This window comes from Ailuropoda melanoleuca, chromosome X (genome assembly GCF_002007445.2).
Source record: "Ailuropoda melanoleuca isolate Jingjing chromosome X, ASM200744v2, whole genome shotgun sequence".
In the NCBI taxonomy this organism is placed as follows: domain Eukaryota; kingdom Metazoa; phylum Chordata; class Mammalia; order Carnivora; family Ursidae; genus Ailuropoda; species Ailuropoda melanoleuca.
The window spans coordinates 20,479,494-20,494,212 of NC_048238.1; the positions used below are offsets into that span (position 1 = coordinate 20,479,494).

Sequence of the window (14,719 nt, forward strand, 5' to 3'; positions counted from 1 at the left end):
TTTGTTCTCTGGTGGCTTTCCCTGGCCACTTTCTGTGTCTCTTCTGAGACAGCAGCAGTGGCCGTATCCAAACCTCTGTCTCAGAACAGAGAGATCTCAGTCTGCTCTCCACTGAGCTTCCCTGGCCACACTGACTCCGTTTCTGTTGGTGCTGCTAAAAACCCCACAGCGTCCCGGGTTGTGTGCCCCATAGCCGGTCTCCCAGTCCTCGCTCCCAGGGCCAGCACATCTCTGTGCTTCTAACACCACCAGCCGCCCCGGTTCCCGTGCGCACTCCCAAACTCCCAGTTGCAGTCTGGTTTCCCGGCGGCTACCGGTCCCGCGAGTCCGGCCCGCTCCCCGGTGCAGGAGGCTTCTGCTTCCTGGTGCCCGAGTGCGGCGGCTCCCTCTCCCTTCCATTTATATTCTGATATCTGTGTGCAGACTCTCGGCTCCCCGCCTTATACCTCGAGACCAAGCACCAGAGATGTTCTGTTTGCAGGCATCCAGATGTATCTTCTAACGTCTCAGGCTGATTTCGTGGGTGTTCAGGATGGTCTGGTAGATATCCAGCTCAATTCAGGAGACCAGCTGAAATAGGGTCCCCTACACCTCCACCATCTGTCCCCCTTCCTGTGTTCATTCATTCTCTTCCCAAGTTCAGTGAGCACCTCTATGACCATACTTTGTACTCTTTATTAAGTAAATCAGTTGTCTCCATTTCCTTAAGGACTTTCTCTGAGGTTTTCTCCTTTTTTAAAATTTTGAGCATATTCCTCAATTTCCCTTGATACCAACCATGTTGGTTTCTGTGCATTAATTAGATACAATAGCCACCTCCACCCCTGCGGAAGGAGCAACCTCATGTCAGAGATGAAACTTACCATTCAACCCTTCCCCAGCTCTTGGGTTGTCTCTCAAACCTTTGTGATTGTCCAAGCAGTGTATTTTATTTTTAGTGGGTCCCAGTAGTGGAGGGTGTACCGAGGCCTGTCAGTGTCCCTAAAGGGAGGATCTCGGTGAGCGCCTAGATTCAGCTGATTGGAAGCCAGACCCTCAGGCAACAGGTTTTAAAATATGCAAATATAGGCATATTTCAGAGATCCTGTGGGTTTGGTTCCAGATCACCACAATAAAGTGAACAATAAAGCAAGCCAAAATAATTTTTTGGTTTTCTCATGCATACAAAAGTTTTGTTTATACTATACTGTAGTTTATTAAATTTGAAATTGCATTATGTCTAAAAAAGCAATATAGAAGTTTTAATTTAAAAATACTTGTTAAAATAAGCTATCCATTTTCTGAGCTTTCAGCTAGTCAGGATCCTTTTCTTGGTGGAGGGTCTTGGCTCAGTGTGGATGGTTGCTGACCGATTGGGGCAGTGGAAGAAGGCTGGGCTGACTGTGGCAATTTCTTAAGACAACAGTGAACATCTTCCCAAATTGGAGTCCATCTTCTCAAACCCCACTACTGTTGTCTCAACTAAGTGTATGTAATATTCTCAATGATTTGTTGTCACTTCAACAGTCTTCACAGCATCCTCCCCGAGTAGATTCCATCTCAAGAAACTGCTTTCTTTGCTCCTCCGTAACAGATGGGGAGTTGCTGCTTAATGTTTCGTCAGGAGACTGTAGCAGTTCATTCCCATCTCCAGGCTCTAATTCTCCTGCTCCTTCCACCACATCTGCAGTCTCTTCCTCCCCTGACATCTGAAACGTCTCAAGATCATCTGTGATGGTTAGAATCCACTTTTTCCAAACTCCTGTGAAGGTTGGTATTTTTACCTCTTCCAGTGAATCACAAATGTCCTTAATGGCAACTAAGATGGTAAATCCTTTCCAGAAAGTTTTCAATCGACTTTGCCTGGCTCCATCAGGAGAACCACTAGCTCTGGCAGCTCTAGCCTTACGAAATGGGTTTCTTAAATCGTAAGGCTTGAAAGTCAAAGTGCTTTCTTGCTCCATGGGCTAAAGAAGGGATGTCGTGTGAGCAGGCATAAAGCAACATTAATCTCATTACACATCTCCACCAGAGCCCTTGGGTGACCAGGTATGTTGTCAATGTGCAGCAGTATTTTAAAAGCAATCTTTTTTCCTGTGGACTTACAATATTCAATAAACCATGTGCTGTCATCCACGCTCTGTTCCATTTATAGAGCACAGAGTCGATGTAGCATAATTCTTAAGGGCTCTAGGATTTTTGAAATGGAAAATGAGTAGTGGCTTTAACTTAAAATCCTCAGCTAGGTTAGCCCCTAACCAGAGATTCAGCCTCTATTTTAAAGCTTTGAAACCAGAATTTCAACTCCCATCTCTAGCTCTGAAAGTCCTAGGTAGCATCGTCTGCTAGATGGCGGTTTCGTCTACGTGGAGTATCTGCTGAGTGTAGCCGCCTTCATGCGTTTCCGTGGCTAGACCTTCAGGGTAACTGGCTGCAGGGTCTACGTCAGCACTTGCTGCCTCACCTGATACTTTTATGACAGTTTCTCTCCTTAAACCTCATGAACCAACCTGCGATGGCTTCAGATTTTCTCTGGGTGGCCTCCTCGCCTCTCAGCCTTCACAGAATTGAAGAGAGTTGGGGCCTTGCTCGGGATGAGGCTTTGGCTTCAGGGAATGTTGTGGCTGCTTCGGTCTTCTATCCAGACCACTGAAACTTTCTCCAGATGAGCAAGAAGGCTGTTCCACTTACTTATTGTTGTGTGTTCACTTGAGTAGCACTTTAAATTTCCTTCAAGAACTTTTCCTGTGTATTCACAACTTGGAAAACGGGTACAAGAGGCCGAGCTTTCAACATACCTTCCTCACTAAACTTAAGCATTTCTAGCCTTAGATTTAAAGTGGGAGACTTGTGACTCTTCCTTTCACTAGAAAACTTAGAGGCCATTGTAAGATTATCAGCTGGCCTCATTTCAGTATTGTGTCTCAGAGAATAAGTAGCCCAAGGAAGGGGAGAGAGGTGCGGAAAAAACTGCTCACTGGAGCAGTCAGAACACAGACATTTATCAGTTAAGTTCGCCGTATTATCTGGGCATGATTCATGGTGTCCCAACACAATTACAAGAGTAACATCGAAGACCATTGGTCACTGTAACCAATATGAGAATAATGAACACGTTTAAAATAGTGCATGAATTACCAACACGTGACACACAAAAATAAGCAAATGCTATTGGAAAAATGGTGCCAATAGACGAGCTCAGTGCATGGTTGCCACAACCCTTCAATTTGTAGAAAACACAGGATCTGCAAATAATATAAAGTAAAGCACAACAGAATGAGGCACGCCTCTGTATCCACTCCTACAGGACTGCAAGCTAAGCTCCTGCTGAGCTCCAGAGTTCAGTCATCGAGAGGTACTCGTCCATAGCAGTGGTTAAAAATCAGGACACCTGACCCAGGTACAAGTTGCTTTCTAGTTGATATTGGTGACCTGGAGCAAGACAGAGGGTGAATGCAAAGATGATGTGCAATGGCCCTAGCCCTCAGAGTGCACCTCATTAGGTCCCTAGATCTGTGCCAAACCGAAAGCCTTGCTTAGGCCCCAGCTCCTGGACAAATGAATAGGCCTCTTTCATAGAAAGGCTGGGGGTGAATCTTAGCCTGCTGTCTGGGCAGTGCCCTGGGGGTGGTGGCTAGCCACCAGAGGTAGGACATCGAGGAGCATCCCTCAGGTGGCAGCCCCAAAGACCAGGACACCAGACACATGTACAACCCCCTCTCCAGGAGATACTGGCGCTCTGCTGGGTGGAAGAAAGAGTGTGAAGTTAAGCACCTGCCCTCCAAGGTCTCTGAGAGGCTTATGGTCAGCCCTTAGATGGATGTTTAATTAGAAGCCTGCCCCTCCAGCCACAGCTATGAAGATAAGCTAAGCTAAAAGTTTTATTTCACAGAAAGATGGGTCTCTAACCTCTTGCTATGCCCTGGGGGTGGTAGATGGTTGAGAATGCTTTCTCAGTTGGTTAGTCTTAAGGGACACTGGAGGGGAGGCTGCACTGGCTACCAGATCCAGGAGATCTCGAGGTGTCCTCTCGGTGGCTACAAGATGGGGGTACCAAAGGAGGGTACAAGCTCCTTTCTGGGAAATGCAGTAAGCTGGAGTGAGTTAAAGGGAAAGTAAAAGATGACCTCCACCGGCCTCTGTACCTAGAGACTAACCCAGCAGGCTCCTAAGCTGTGTGTTAATTGAGACGCCTGCCTCTCAGGCCAATGATTTAAGATAAGCAAATAAAATCCTTTCACAAAGGGATATTATTCAGCTTTAAAGAGGAATGAAATTCTGACACATGCTACAACATTGGTTCAACCTTGAAGACATTATGTTAAATGAAATTAGCCACATAAACGGACAAACACTGTATGACTCCACTAGAGTAGTCAAGCTCATAGAGACAAAGAAGGGGGATTCCCAGGGACTGGTGGGGGGGGACAGATTATATAGTAAGTACAGAGTTGCAATATGGGATGATGCAAAAGTTCTGGAAATGGATAGTGGTGATGGTTGCACAACTATGAATGTATTTAATGCCACTGAATGGTACATTTAAAATGGTTAAAATGCTAATTTTGTTAGGTACTTTTTATCACAGTTTGAAAAAATTAGTAGTGGACCTCACACCATGTAAATCTGTTCTTTCTGAAAAACTAACACATCATCAAGGTTTTTTAAAAAAAGATATCTCCTATATTAGATGCAAATGCCTGTTTGGTTTGCATACGGATCAATCTGACTAATTGGATTGGGACCGAGGGTATTTGTGGTCTGGGATGAACTAAAAACTTGGACCTGACCTAAGGTTATTCTCTCTTGGTGCTCCAGGAAAAGGTCTATGTTCATGTTGTAAAACAGAATAGATGCCTTTTCATTTCAAGCAGGAAATGGGTCTATGGTTCAAAGTCAATTAAGGACTACGGTGGCAGATCATTCAAAATTATACCGAATGTTTTTAAAATGTAACCTATGTGGCTAGGGCACAATGTTTAAATGGAATGTGCCTGACACTTGCAAGAGAAATAACCAGGTTTCACTAGGAAGGCCCTACCCGAAAAGTGGACCCCAAAAGCTGATTCAGCACCCCCTGATCCTGGCTCCATGCACCTGAAGCCCTTGGAAATGAACAACATTGCCTCCAACATGGGAACAGAGCTTCAGAATTCAGCTCCTTTAAAGCTCCTCCCTTGAGGATAGTCTGGAGGCTATGTCTCTGAAAGACAAAGAGCGGGACTACCAAGTCTCTGTGGGGAAGGCTTCCCTTGGCAGCTGTGGTTGGGTTACAGGCTGTCTTCTGAGTGTGAGTCAAGACTAGTTACAAGAAGCAAGCAAAAAAAAAAATGGATCAAGAAGTTAAATAAGTAGAGCTGTAGGTGGGAAGATTGAAAAATAACCTTTTGAGCTCTGATAATCCCCCATCAGACTGAATAAATGGGAATACATCCTCTATTTTAGCAGTGATGCCCCCCCAAGGCCCCACCTTCTGAATTTATTCACATCTTTGTGTGGTATCTTCCCACAATATACTCCAATTGTCTGTGTGACCACTACAATATGGCATAAAGGGACTGTCACTTCAGATATTAGTCTTAAAAGATGATAGCTTTTCTCTTGAATACTCTATCACTCATTCAGGGGGAAGCTATCTTCTCTGTTATGAAGACACGCGGGCAGCCTGTGCAAAGGCCCACGCAGGGAGGAACTGAGGTACCTTGTTCCCAGTCACAAGATGCTGAAGTCCCGACTACAACATCATGACAGACCCTAAATGATAACCACCCAGCTAAGCTGCTTCCTGACTTGCAGAAACTGTGAAATAATATTTGTTGTTTTTAAGTCACTAATTTGGGGGCTAATTTGTTACTCACCAATAGATAATATCCCCAGGGACACCATGATTTCTGCTTGCTTAAAAGGAAGGCTGACACTCCCTCTCCTGAGTCTAGATGAGCAGGCCTGAAGCAGCATTTTGGCAACGGGCTTTGTCACAGAGCCTTAGAGCAGTTTTGGTACATCTGTTTCTCCATGATGCCATACCCTGACCTAAGGGGGGGTGAAGAAAAGTGACCGCCTCCCAGGGACAGTCCTATGGTGGGTGATACAATGCTGGTCAGGAGAAAGAGGCTTGGCCCCAGGCTCCATTCCAGTACCTCCAAACGCCTGGGACCGTAGAAAACTTTCATCGTTCTCTTAGGCCTTTGTTACTTTATCTAGAACACAGCTACCCTACTCCTTTTGTTGTGTGGTTAAAATGGGTAGAGTAGATATAAAAAGGCTTTTGGAAAAGGTTTGACCTGCTTTACAACTTCTAAACTGTAACAGCATGGTCATCACCACCACTTTGCACTCTGCTGGAATGGAAAGGTTTGGATTTGGGGTCACAGTTCTTCATATCAAGCATCAGGTCCCTTGGGGGAGAATGTAAGACTCTACTGTAAGGAGCAGACGCAAATACTGCCGTGTCCAGGGGCAGCGGGAAGGTCAGGTTGGAGTGGTGTGCACATGGCAAACTAGAGTTCATGCCAGGGGAAGAAATTTTAGAATGCTGTGGAAGGCCCAGCAAACCTATTCTGCCAACTGAATTTGATCCAAACCCCAAGTTATACCAAGTCCTGTACCAAGCACCATAAGCAATAAAAGGCTAAGGGTATATATCTATACACACCTATATATAGGATAGTGATATCAATATAGATCTAAATACAGAGGATTAAACCTCATCACCGCAGATGCTAGAAGGTTTTGTGAATAGGTCTCTCACGCACCCCTGCGTCTATTCAATCCAGACACATTTATGGAAAACCCACTATAAAAAGCTACATACAGAGCCGCACACCAATTCTGTCGTACGAAGTTTTATACTTTAAATCCTTCTATTTTGTACTTCTCCAAGTTGGGGTTATTTGTAACAGTACTGTATTTGCAGGTAATGCAGATCCTCTATTTTAAGAAATGAGTTCTAGTCCCAAATCCACAAATAAAGAATTATTATAATAATAGCATATTCATGAAAAGCAAATTACTTATCTTGGCGTTTAACATCCTTGTAACTATTCCTGTACTTTTAATGTCAACAGAAAAAAAAGCAATGTCTAAGTCTGGCTGATATGGTAAATTAATGTTAATAACAGTTTTGACACTAATAGCAAGTTTTAAAAAGAAAAACCTCCAGACTCGAAGCTGGGTTTCATTTCTTAAAAATCACTGCAGCTAGCTGTCACCAGACTCCTCTAGAACAATTCCAGCTACTATTTCACCTTCACTGGGAGCCTGAAACAACGAAAATCTATAAAGTTTCTATGAAATTCTATTCCTTTCCTGCCTATGTTCTCTCCAAGTGGAGAAAACATCCACCCCCTTGAGTTAATGATACCAGAGACATATTTCTCCGCAGAGACACATTTCTGAATCCCTATAAGGAAGTGAATACCCACATGGTTTCTTTTAAAAAACCACTAGCTATCTGTCCTGCCCCTGAAAATAGGTTGTGAAAATGTGAGCTATTAAAGTACACACTAAACTAACGGGAAATTCTACACTTCATGTCATAGATGCCATGGAATCCCAGAGACCAGGTTCTGCACCTTCTTTTCATGTTCTTCCTAGCACTGTGCATATACAAAATGGCCCATGAATTAAACTGATTTGAGCCAAAAACTTGAACAGGCCCATGGAGAATGAAAAGGAACCCAGCACTTGGCTCCTCCAGTATCGCTAGCTCTTTCTAGAAGTCATTGAAAACTCAAGCAGCCCCTTGCAAACCCTCTACCCCTCTCAGACTCAGCCAATAGGACCTGATTGGCCTACAACAAACACCCACCTCTATAATCATTTAGAGGGCACTAGACTTGAAGCAAAACATCTCTTCCAACTTCTCAAACATTGTTCTTTTTCTATTACTAATTGAGTGTTTTAGATAATCCTATAATGAACCAGCTCAAATGAACAGAGGCAGCAGTGACAACCCATCAATAAAATAATTAAGCCAAAGTGGATTTTGTTAGAGACTTCTCATGTCATAATAGGAAATCTAGGCTACTTAAAATCAAGGAAATCAGATGGAATCGCTTCGTTTGGTTTTAAAAAGGAAGGCTAGCTTTAAATGATCTCTTTCATAGAACCCTCATTAACGCTGCTGACAATACTGGTTCTTTACTCTCAAAGTACATGCACAATAGAAATACCAAGGGAGTACGAGGTGGCTTCCAGAATTTTCTTTTCCCTTTTCATAGCTTCCACTCAAAATTGTAGAATTTAGATGAGAGCCTCTGCACTTTCTCTCTCCGTTTTAAGATGTAGATCATGGTCTCAGTCCCCTAAGACTTGCACATTTTATCGCAACACATGTATACCATGGAAAAACAGGAAAATCAGGGCATGACAGGCACAGATACGGGGCAAAATCCTACCTCTTCTCTCCCCACCCCATCTCTCTCTCTCTCACAAGTGATGGAAGAGGAAGGTACCTGACCAAAAAAGCTGACCAAGGCAGCTGGATTTTTTTTACCCCCTTCTCCCCTGGTGGATCCAAGAGTCCATTAGTTTTATCTCATAACACAAATGCCACGACGCCACTGACCCACTTGACTCCCACCCCCAAGCTTTGCATGATTTCCAACTGAGAGACTACGATAAGCTACAAAACCAATCTCCGCAGTAACAGACATTCAACAATTACCAAATGGCTTCAAGGTCTGGACAAGAAATCGAAACAGAGGCTACAACTGGCTTTGGGTGCTATAGGGTGCCGTATTGAGGGATAAAGCGGAAACTAAATAAATGACATGGACTTGAAGCCACTCAGGCTTGAAGCTACTTATCAGACTGAGATAAGGGACACACTTGAGGGGCTCCACAAAAATGAAGAGAAACTGAAAATGCCCATCACTGCAGGGCCAAGTGAAATAATTACATACCCATGCACCGTCAGGCCCAAACAGCTCCAGGAAGTTGCCAATGAATTCCCTCGACTTCTCTTCCCACTTTTGAATTAGATCATGACTCTTTTCTTCCACTCTGTTGACAAATTCCTTTGATCTTTCCTCCACATTCTTGACCTTTTCCTTCATCTTGTCTACCTGGTTTTGGAAGCGGTACTTCTTCTCCTGGTCAAAAATGGAAAGAGAAAAAAGAGATTTACCCCAGAGGGCATGAGAGAGACCACTCATTCACACTAATGGTCATTTTCTTTCAACTTGTGTTTGTTCTTAACCTGAAGAGTCAGGATGTTGCTATTTCCAAGGGCTAGATTGACGGGAAGGCACATCTCTTCTAAGAAAAGTCATCTGTCATTAGTCTACTTGGATACGTAAAGTGAAATACAAGTGATTTTAATATTCTCTTTCTTGTAAGCTTCAGAGTTGAAGTCACTTACATAAGAACCAAAAATACATATTTGCTGTTTATTACAGGTAGCTATTGGGCAACCCCCCCCAAATTCTCCTGGGATTTAGATAAAAGTATGGGTTGTCCATAGAATAGTCACTCAGAGGCTGCCCAAGTTCTCTGTTTCACTTGGGACATTGTTAAAAGCAGTACTGGTTGAAATTGGCCACTAGCTGGGCCTTAAAAGCCATGTGTGACCCTATAATTTTCACTGTAATGATGTTTTCCATTAAGCTGACTGAACTGCATCCATTTCCGTGGTGATGAAGACAGCTTTCATCCTGACAGCTTCTCTGGACTGAGATTTTGTCCTTCTTATAGGCCTTATGCAGCCATGCTGTCCCTGGGTGCCTGGAAGGCCCTGTATGTTGGGCAAGTCACAGGCCACCTCTAAACCTCAGTTTCTGCCTCTGTAAAATGGGGATAATTATCATCCCTACCCCATCAAGTTGCTGTAATGATTAGGTAGATTCTGCACGTGAAGTGCTTGGCACAAAGCCTGGCATTCAAAAGTAAAAACGCCGTGTGTGCTGGCTGTTTGATTACGATGAAGCAGCCTAAGCCTTTCATCACGCTGCCTGATGAGAGTGCTGTCAAACCACGAAAATAACAGGAGATGAAGGGTCTTCCCCTCCAGGAAGTCATGATAGATTTCCTCCTCACAGGGTAATAAGGTTTTTCCTTCACTACATGGGACTCAAGTTCCTATCTCAGAATTTTTTGAGACACCTCAAATATTGCAGAACTGGGTCAGGATTCCCTGATTCAGACCTTCCAAACTTGACTCAGCCTCAGGGTGGGTGTGAGCTCCGTCTGTGCCGTGGCCTGGAGTGACCGGCAGCCACCTCTACTCTGCCTGACGGACCTCGGCCAGGTCCCCTCTGAGCACAGCGTTACTTGTGTCTAAGTGCAGGGACTTGCACTGGGTGACTGGCTGCTGGCAGGTCCCTGCCTCCTCTGAGGTTCTGTGCTTCACCGACATGCCCATCCAGCACATTCGATTTTCTCTCCGAACTGCAGCCAGCCTTGTTGCCACAGAAAGGCAGTGAGTGCATCCACGCTGACTACACGGTTCCTTGAGCTAAGTGGCTTATCTAAAGGCTGTTAGAAGAGAACGAGCAATAACTTTTGGAAATGGTTTGACATGCTTGGATGGCTGACTGGATTCAATTTCAAAGAATAGACAGTTTAATTTATTGAAATAACCAGGGCTTTATTCTCTATAAGATACCAAATAATCACTTTGATGGAATTCTTTTCAGCCACTTGTTCTGGGGCCACTTGAACCCAACATTTTCCATTTTGTTGCCCGACTGGTGTGAAGCCACAGAGTCCAGCCTCCCGATACTCCCTGCCTCGTGAGGACAACCAGTTAGCACTGACAGTTAACAAGCCACTCCTCATCTTGCAGGTACCGATGATTGATCTGTGTAAGCTGCTGGATAGTTATGGCTGCACATAATTGTAAGCATCTAGTTTGGTAGAAAAATCACTCTTTGAAAATCTGTTGGGGGGGTGCTGAAGTTCTGTATGGATGAAGGATTCCTGTTTTAATCAACTTTGTCACCTCCTTGGAGTCCAGGCAAATACAGTTGTCCAGACGCACTAACATCACCTCTAGCAACTGGACTGCCCTCTCAGCTTTGTAACAGCCTGTTTTGCTTGCTTTAAAGATTGTTTTAACGGTTGCTCTATTATTAAACTAACAGCAGCTCTGTGGGAACAATAAGGCACAAATACAAAAGGAAGCCAACGACTTTAGGCTTTATTTAAGCATCTGTAATTTCTCTGGACAATAAAAAAAAAGGCCGTTAAGGTTTCTAATGAGCATCTGTAAGGCCTTAATAAAGTGAAAATTTAAAAGTCATTGTCTCTGGGTTTAGCTTTTCATTGCCTCTGCCTTCCTTCCCTCCCTTTGAGCAGAAGACAATGCTTGCCCTTCTCGAGGGCAGCTCTCCCAGACACCCTTCAGTTAAGTCTGAGAACTCTAACAGAGGGAGGCTGGAGCAAGAGGAAGGGAGGCAGCTCCATTATAAAACACGGAGCTCACTACCTTGTGCTTTGGTGGACTTTGGACTCTGGTTTCTCCATCTGTAAATGGGAATAACACATCACTGGGTCATTGCGCGGACTGAATTGGGACAATAAATACACCGCATCAAGAACACTGTGTGGCACTGGAATTTTAAATTAAAACGTAAAAAAAAGAACACTGCGAGGCATACAGCAAGCACTCAACGAATGGTGGCAGAGCTGGTGTGTGTGGTGGTTGTCGGGGGGAGCACACTTACATTTATAAAGCTGACATTTAGCTCCTTGGCTGTGTACCCTCTCTGGAGGTTGCGTCGGGCATACACATCGTAGTCACGGACGATTCTGGTGATGATGTCTGATGTTGAGATGCCTTCCGTTCTCTGCGTTGGAACGAACATTCCTGTTCAAAGAGTAAAGAGGAGAAAAAGTGAGATGGTCTCAGCTGCCCCGGTTTCCGTCCGAGCTCTCGTTTCCAGGACAGAGCGGCGGCCCCTGGGTGTGGGAGCGAGGCTTCTGCAGGGTGCCAGCCGGCTGCCAGCTCCCGGCACTTCCTGCCTGCCCGGCGCCCTGGCCCTGGGCCCTGGGGGCTCCTGACATTCGTTCGGGCCATGTCTTTCCTTTCCGCCTCTGATCGCCCTTCCCTGCTCACACCGGCTGCAGCCTTCCTCCTCCTCCCGCAGGGCCCAGCTTCAAGGTGGTGTCTCTAGCAAGTCTCCTGACATCACCCGACAGAAGCCACAACCTCAAGGACACAAACGTGTCTTCCGTGAACAAAAGCATTTTAAATAACTGTCTCCTTGGCAAAAGGGAACATTTGCAAAGTAGAGATCATGCCTCGACTGCCAGCCCCCAGCTCAGTGCCCTTTTCTGGCACATGGAAGGTGCTCGATAAATGCAAATTAAATAAGTGACTAGAGAGTCACCAGTGAGGCGGGCGAGTCCCCTGCTTCCCTAAGGAAGTCTGCGTCACATTCTACTGAGGAAAAGATGCAAAAGGTATGAGTTTGTTGTCTCTGGATTGAAGACATGCCCTTGGGCTGCTAGAAGATTTTATCTCCCTCACAGTAGTCTACTCTGGAGGGTGCCTTCACCACTCAGGACCCTTTCCTCTAGAACACGTGGGAGTGAGTAAAGCCAAGCACAGAGGATGCCAAGTTCTCGAATTCCTTATTGCCCTCTGAGCTGTATCTGGGTGCTCCGACGGAGGGCTATAGAGAGGCCACAAGTGTAACCGGGGCAAGAATGTGGTTCCTGCTTACACCTCCGTTGTCAACTAAAATGACCTGTTGGCAATTGGGGGATTTCTACCCAGTATGATCCCGGCCACTCAGTCAGAAATATCAGGGGTGGGACGGTGTGACAGGCAGGGCCTAAGGACGAGGCTGGGGTCTCAGTTTGGAGACTCGGGCAAGACTCATGCCGCAGAAGTCAAGTTACTTAACCTCAGTGTCCAAAACTGAGAAATGAGGTGACTGGACAAGATGACCTTGGGCTCATCTGTGCCACTTCCTTCCCCCTCACTCCGCATGTCCAATCAATCTCCTTCCGCTCACCAGTCTACTTCCTAAAAGGCTCCCCGATTCACCCACTTTTCTCCATCCTCCTCCATCTAAAGCCATCTAACACCATCTAGTTCAAGGATGACAGCAAGAGCCTCAAAACCAGTCTCCAGCGATGTGGATTTTTGTTCCCTCAACCCTGTCTACACACAGCAAGAGCCACAGAGCAGTCTTTGGAAATAGAAATCAGAGGGCTGCCCAACATCTGTCCCTGGCTTTCTACGGTCCTCAGGATTTAGCTCCAAATCCGTACCTCGGCTCTGGGGCCGCTTGCTTTACCCCTTCCCTGCGTTCCCTCCGGTCTCCTCTCAGACCCACCCCCACCCTCACTGACTAAGCCAAGGCTCCCCCCCCCCGCCCGCGCCTGCAGGGGCCCCATTCTCATTGGATCCTCCCGAGCTGTGCCGCAGACGGAGCCTGCCCAGCGCCCCCCCCCCCCACACCGCACCCCGTCCTGAGCGGCCAGGCCCCCTCTCCTCACTGCCACCAATGCACACACTCTCTCCCTGGTGAACTTTTGGTCATCCGCTGGGTTTCACCTTTAGCGTCACTTCCTCCAAGAAATCTCTCAACCCCCCGGGCTGGCTCTTCTGGCTTCTTATTTCCTCCCATGGTCACTGCTCTTTTCCTTCAGACATTCCAAGGCCTTCATAAAGCAGCTTCTCCAGCAAGGCCTTCCCCGCTTGACGGCAAGCTACGCGAGGGAAGGCACTGCTCCTGCAGGGCTCTCCTCCGGATCTCAGCACCGGGTGACAAGCAGGCACTGTAAGGACATTTGCTGCATGACTGACTACATGCCTCTTGATCTCTAAGTGCCCTTCCAAATCCAGTTCTATTTCTCTTTCCTCCATGAACTTGTCAGGCTTCTGCCCCTGCCAGCGTGGCCCACTGAGCCCTCTGACGTTGTCTGCACACGCGTGGTAGCTGGCGCTGCTGGTGTGTGAGGCAAAGCATCCGGTTTCTAACATTCTGGGGCTCAGAGCACAGAGTGGGGTTTACCACTAGTCCAAAACTTCTAACACCTTTTGAGAATACGGACTCGAACACAGAAAGCCAAAGGGAAGGCAGAAGGTACGAACTTCCAAACACCTGTACCGAACAGCCCCAAGCCCACCCAGCTGTGCAGGCGGCCCTGGCAGGTGGCGGGACACTCAGTGGTCCTACGCGGGGGGGCGGAGATAACATTCTCACCTTGGGAGCAGCAGGGAGCCTCCTACTGAGCACTGTGCCCCCTCTCTCAGCAGGCAGATACTTTTCCCACACCCCTGCTGCCTGGTGAAATGTGCAGAAGATTCTCCAGCTGCTAGCAGATTTCAGCAAGTCACTTAAGCACTGGTGACACGAGCTCACCCTTTCTGTAAAGCCGCAGAGTGAGGTCTTCGTGGCTGAGTGACTAAAAGTTGCGGGCGGGGACAGACTTGCTTTGGCTGGTGGGGAGGTAGGTCTCTGAAAGAGGCCAAGCCCTCTGCTGACATAATGAGGCACCCGGCTTCCTCCAAATCCTAATTAGTGCTCTGCTAAAAATATTCAGTAATGAGCATGATCAGAGAACCTTTTTTATCATGCTTTTCCGAATTGCAGTGTTTGGTTATGGAGCTATTTTAAGCGGCAGCCAAGCACATGTTAATGAAGGAACCTTTCGACAGCAGTACGGGCCACGTTAGCAGGAGGACGAGGACCGTGGACCTGACAGTCTACCTCATTTGCGCGCCATCCTCTCATCCAGCTTTGCTGGAGGGTTTTGACATGTAGTTCTGACAAGCAAAGCAGAG

General features: G+C 46.3%; 1 protein-coding gene across 10 annotated transcripts in view; it reads right to left on the reverse strand.

The window, feature by feature from the left end:
* PCYT1B (phosphate cytidylyltransferase 1, choline, beta) overlaps positions 1 to 14,719 on the reverse strand; it is a 131,822-nt gene that overhangs the window by 26,180 nt on the left and 90,923 nt on the right. For all 10 annotated transcript variants that reach the window (XR_004622381.1, XM_034649367.1, XM_034649365.1 and 7 more), the window contains 2 exons: positions 11,646 to 11,788; positions 8,886 to 9,074 (listed from right to left, as the gene is read on the reverse strand). Coding sequence is in view for 9 of the 10 variants with exons in the window: in XM_034649367.1 (XP_034505258.1) it covers positions 8,886 to 9,074; positions 11,646 to 11,788 (332 nt within the window). In the remaining variant the exon portion in view is untranslated. The remainder of the gene's footprint in view (positions 1 to 8,885; positions 9,075 to 11,645; positions 11,789 to 14,719) is intronic.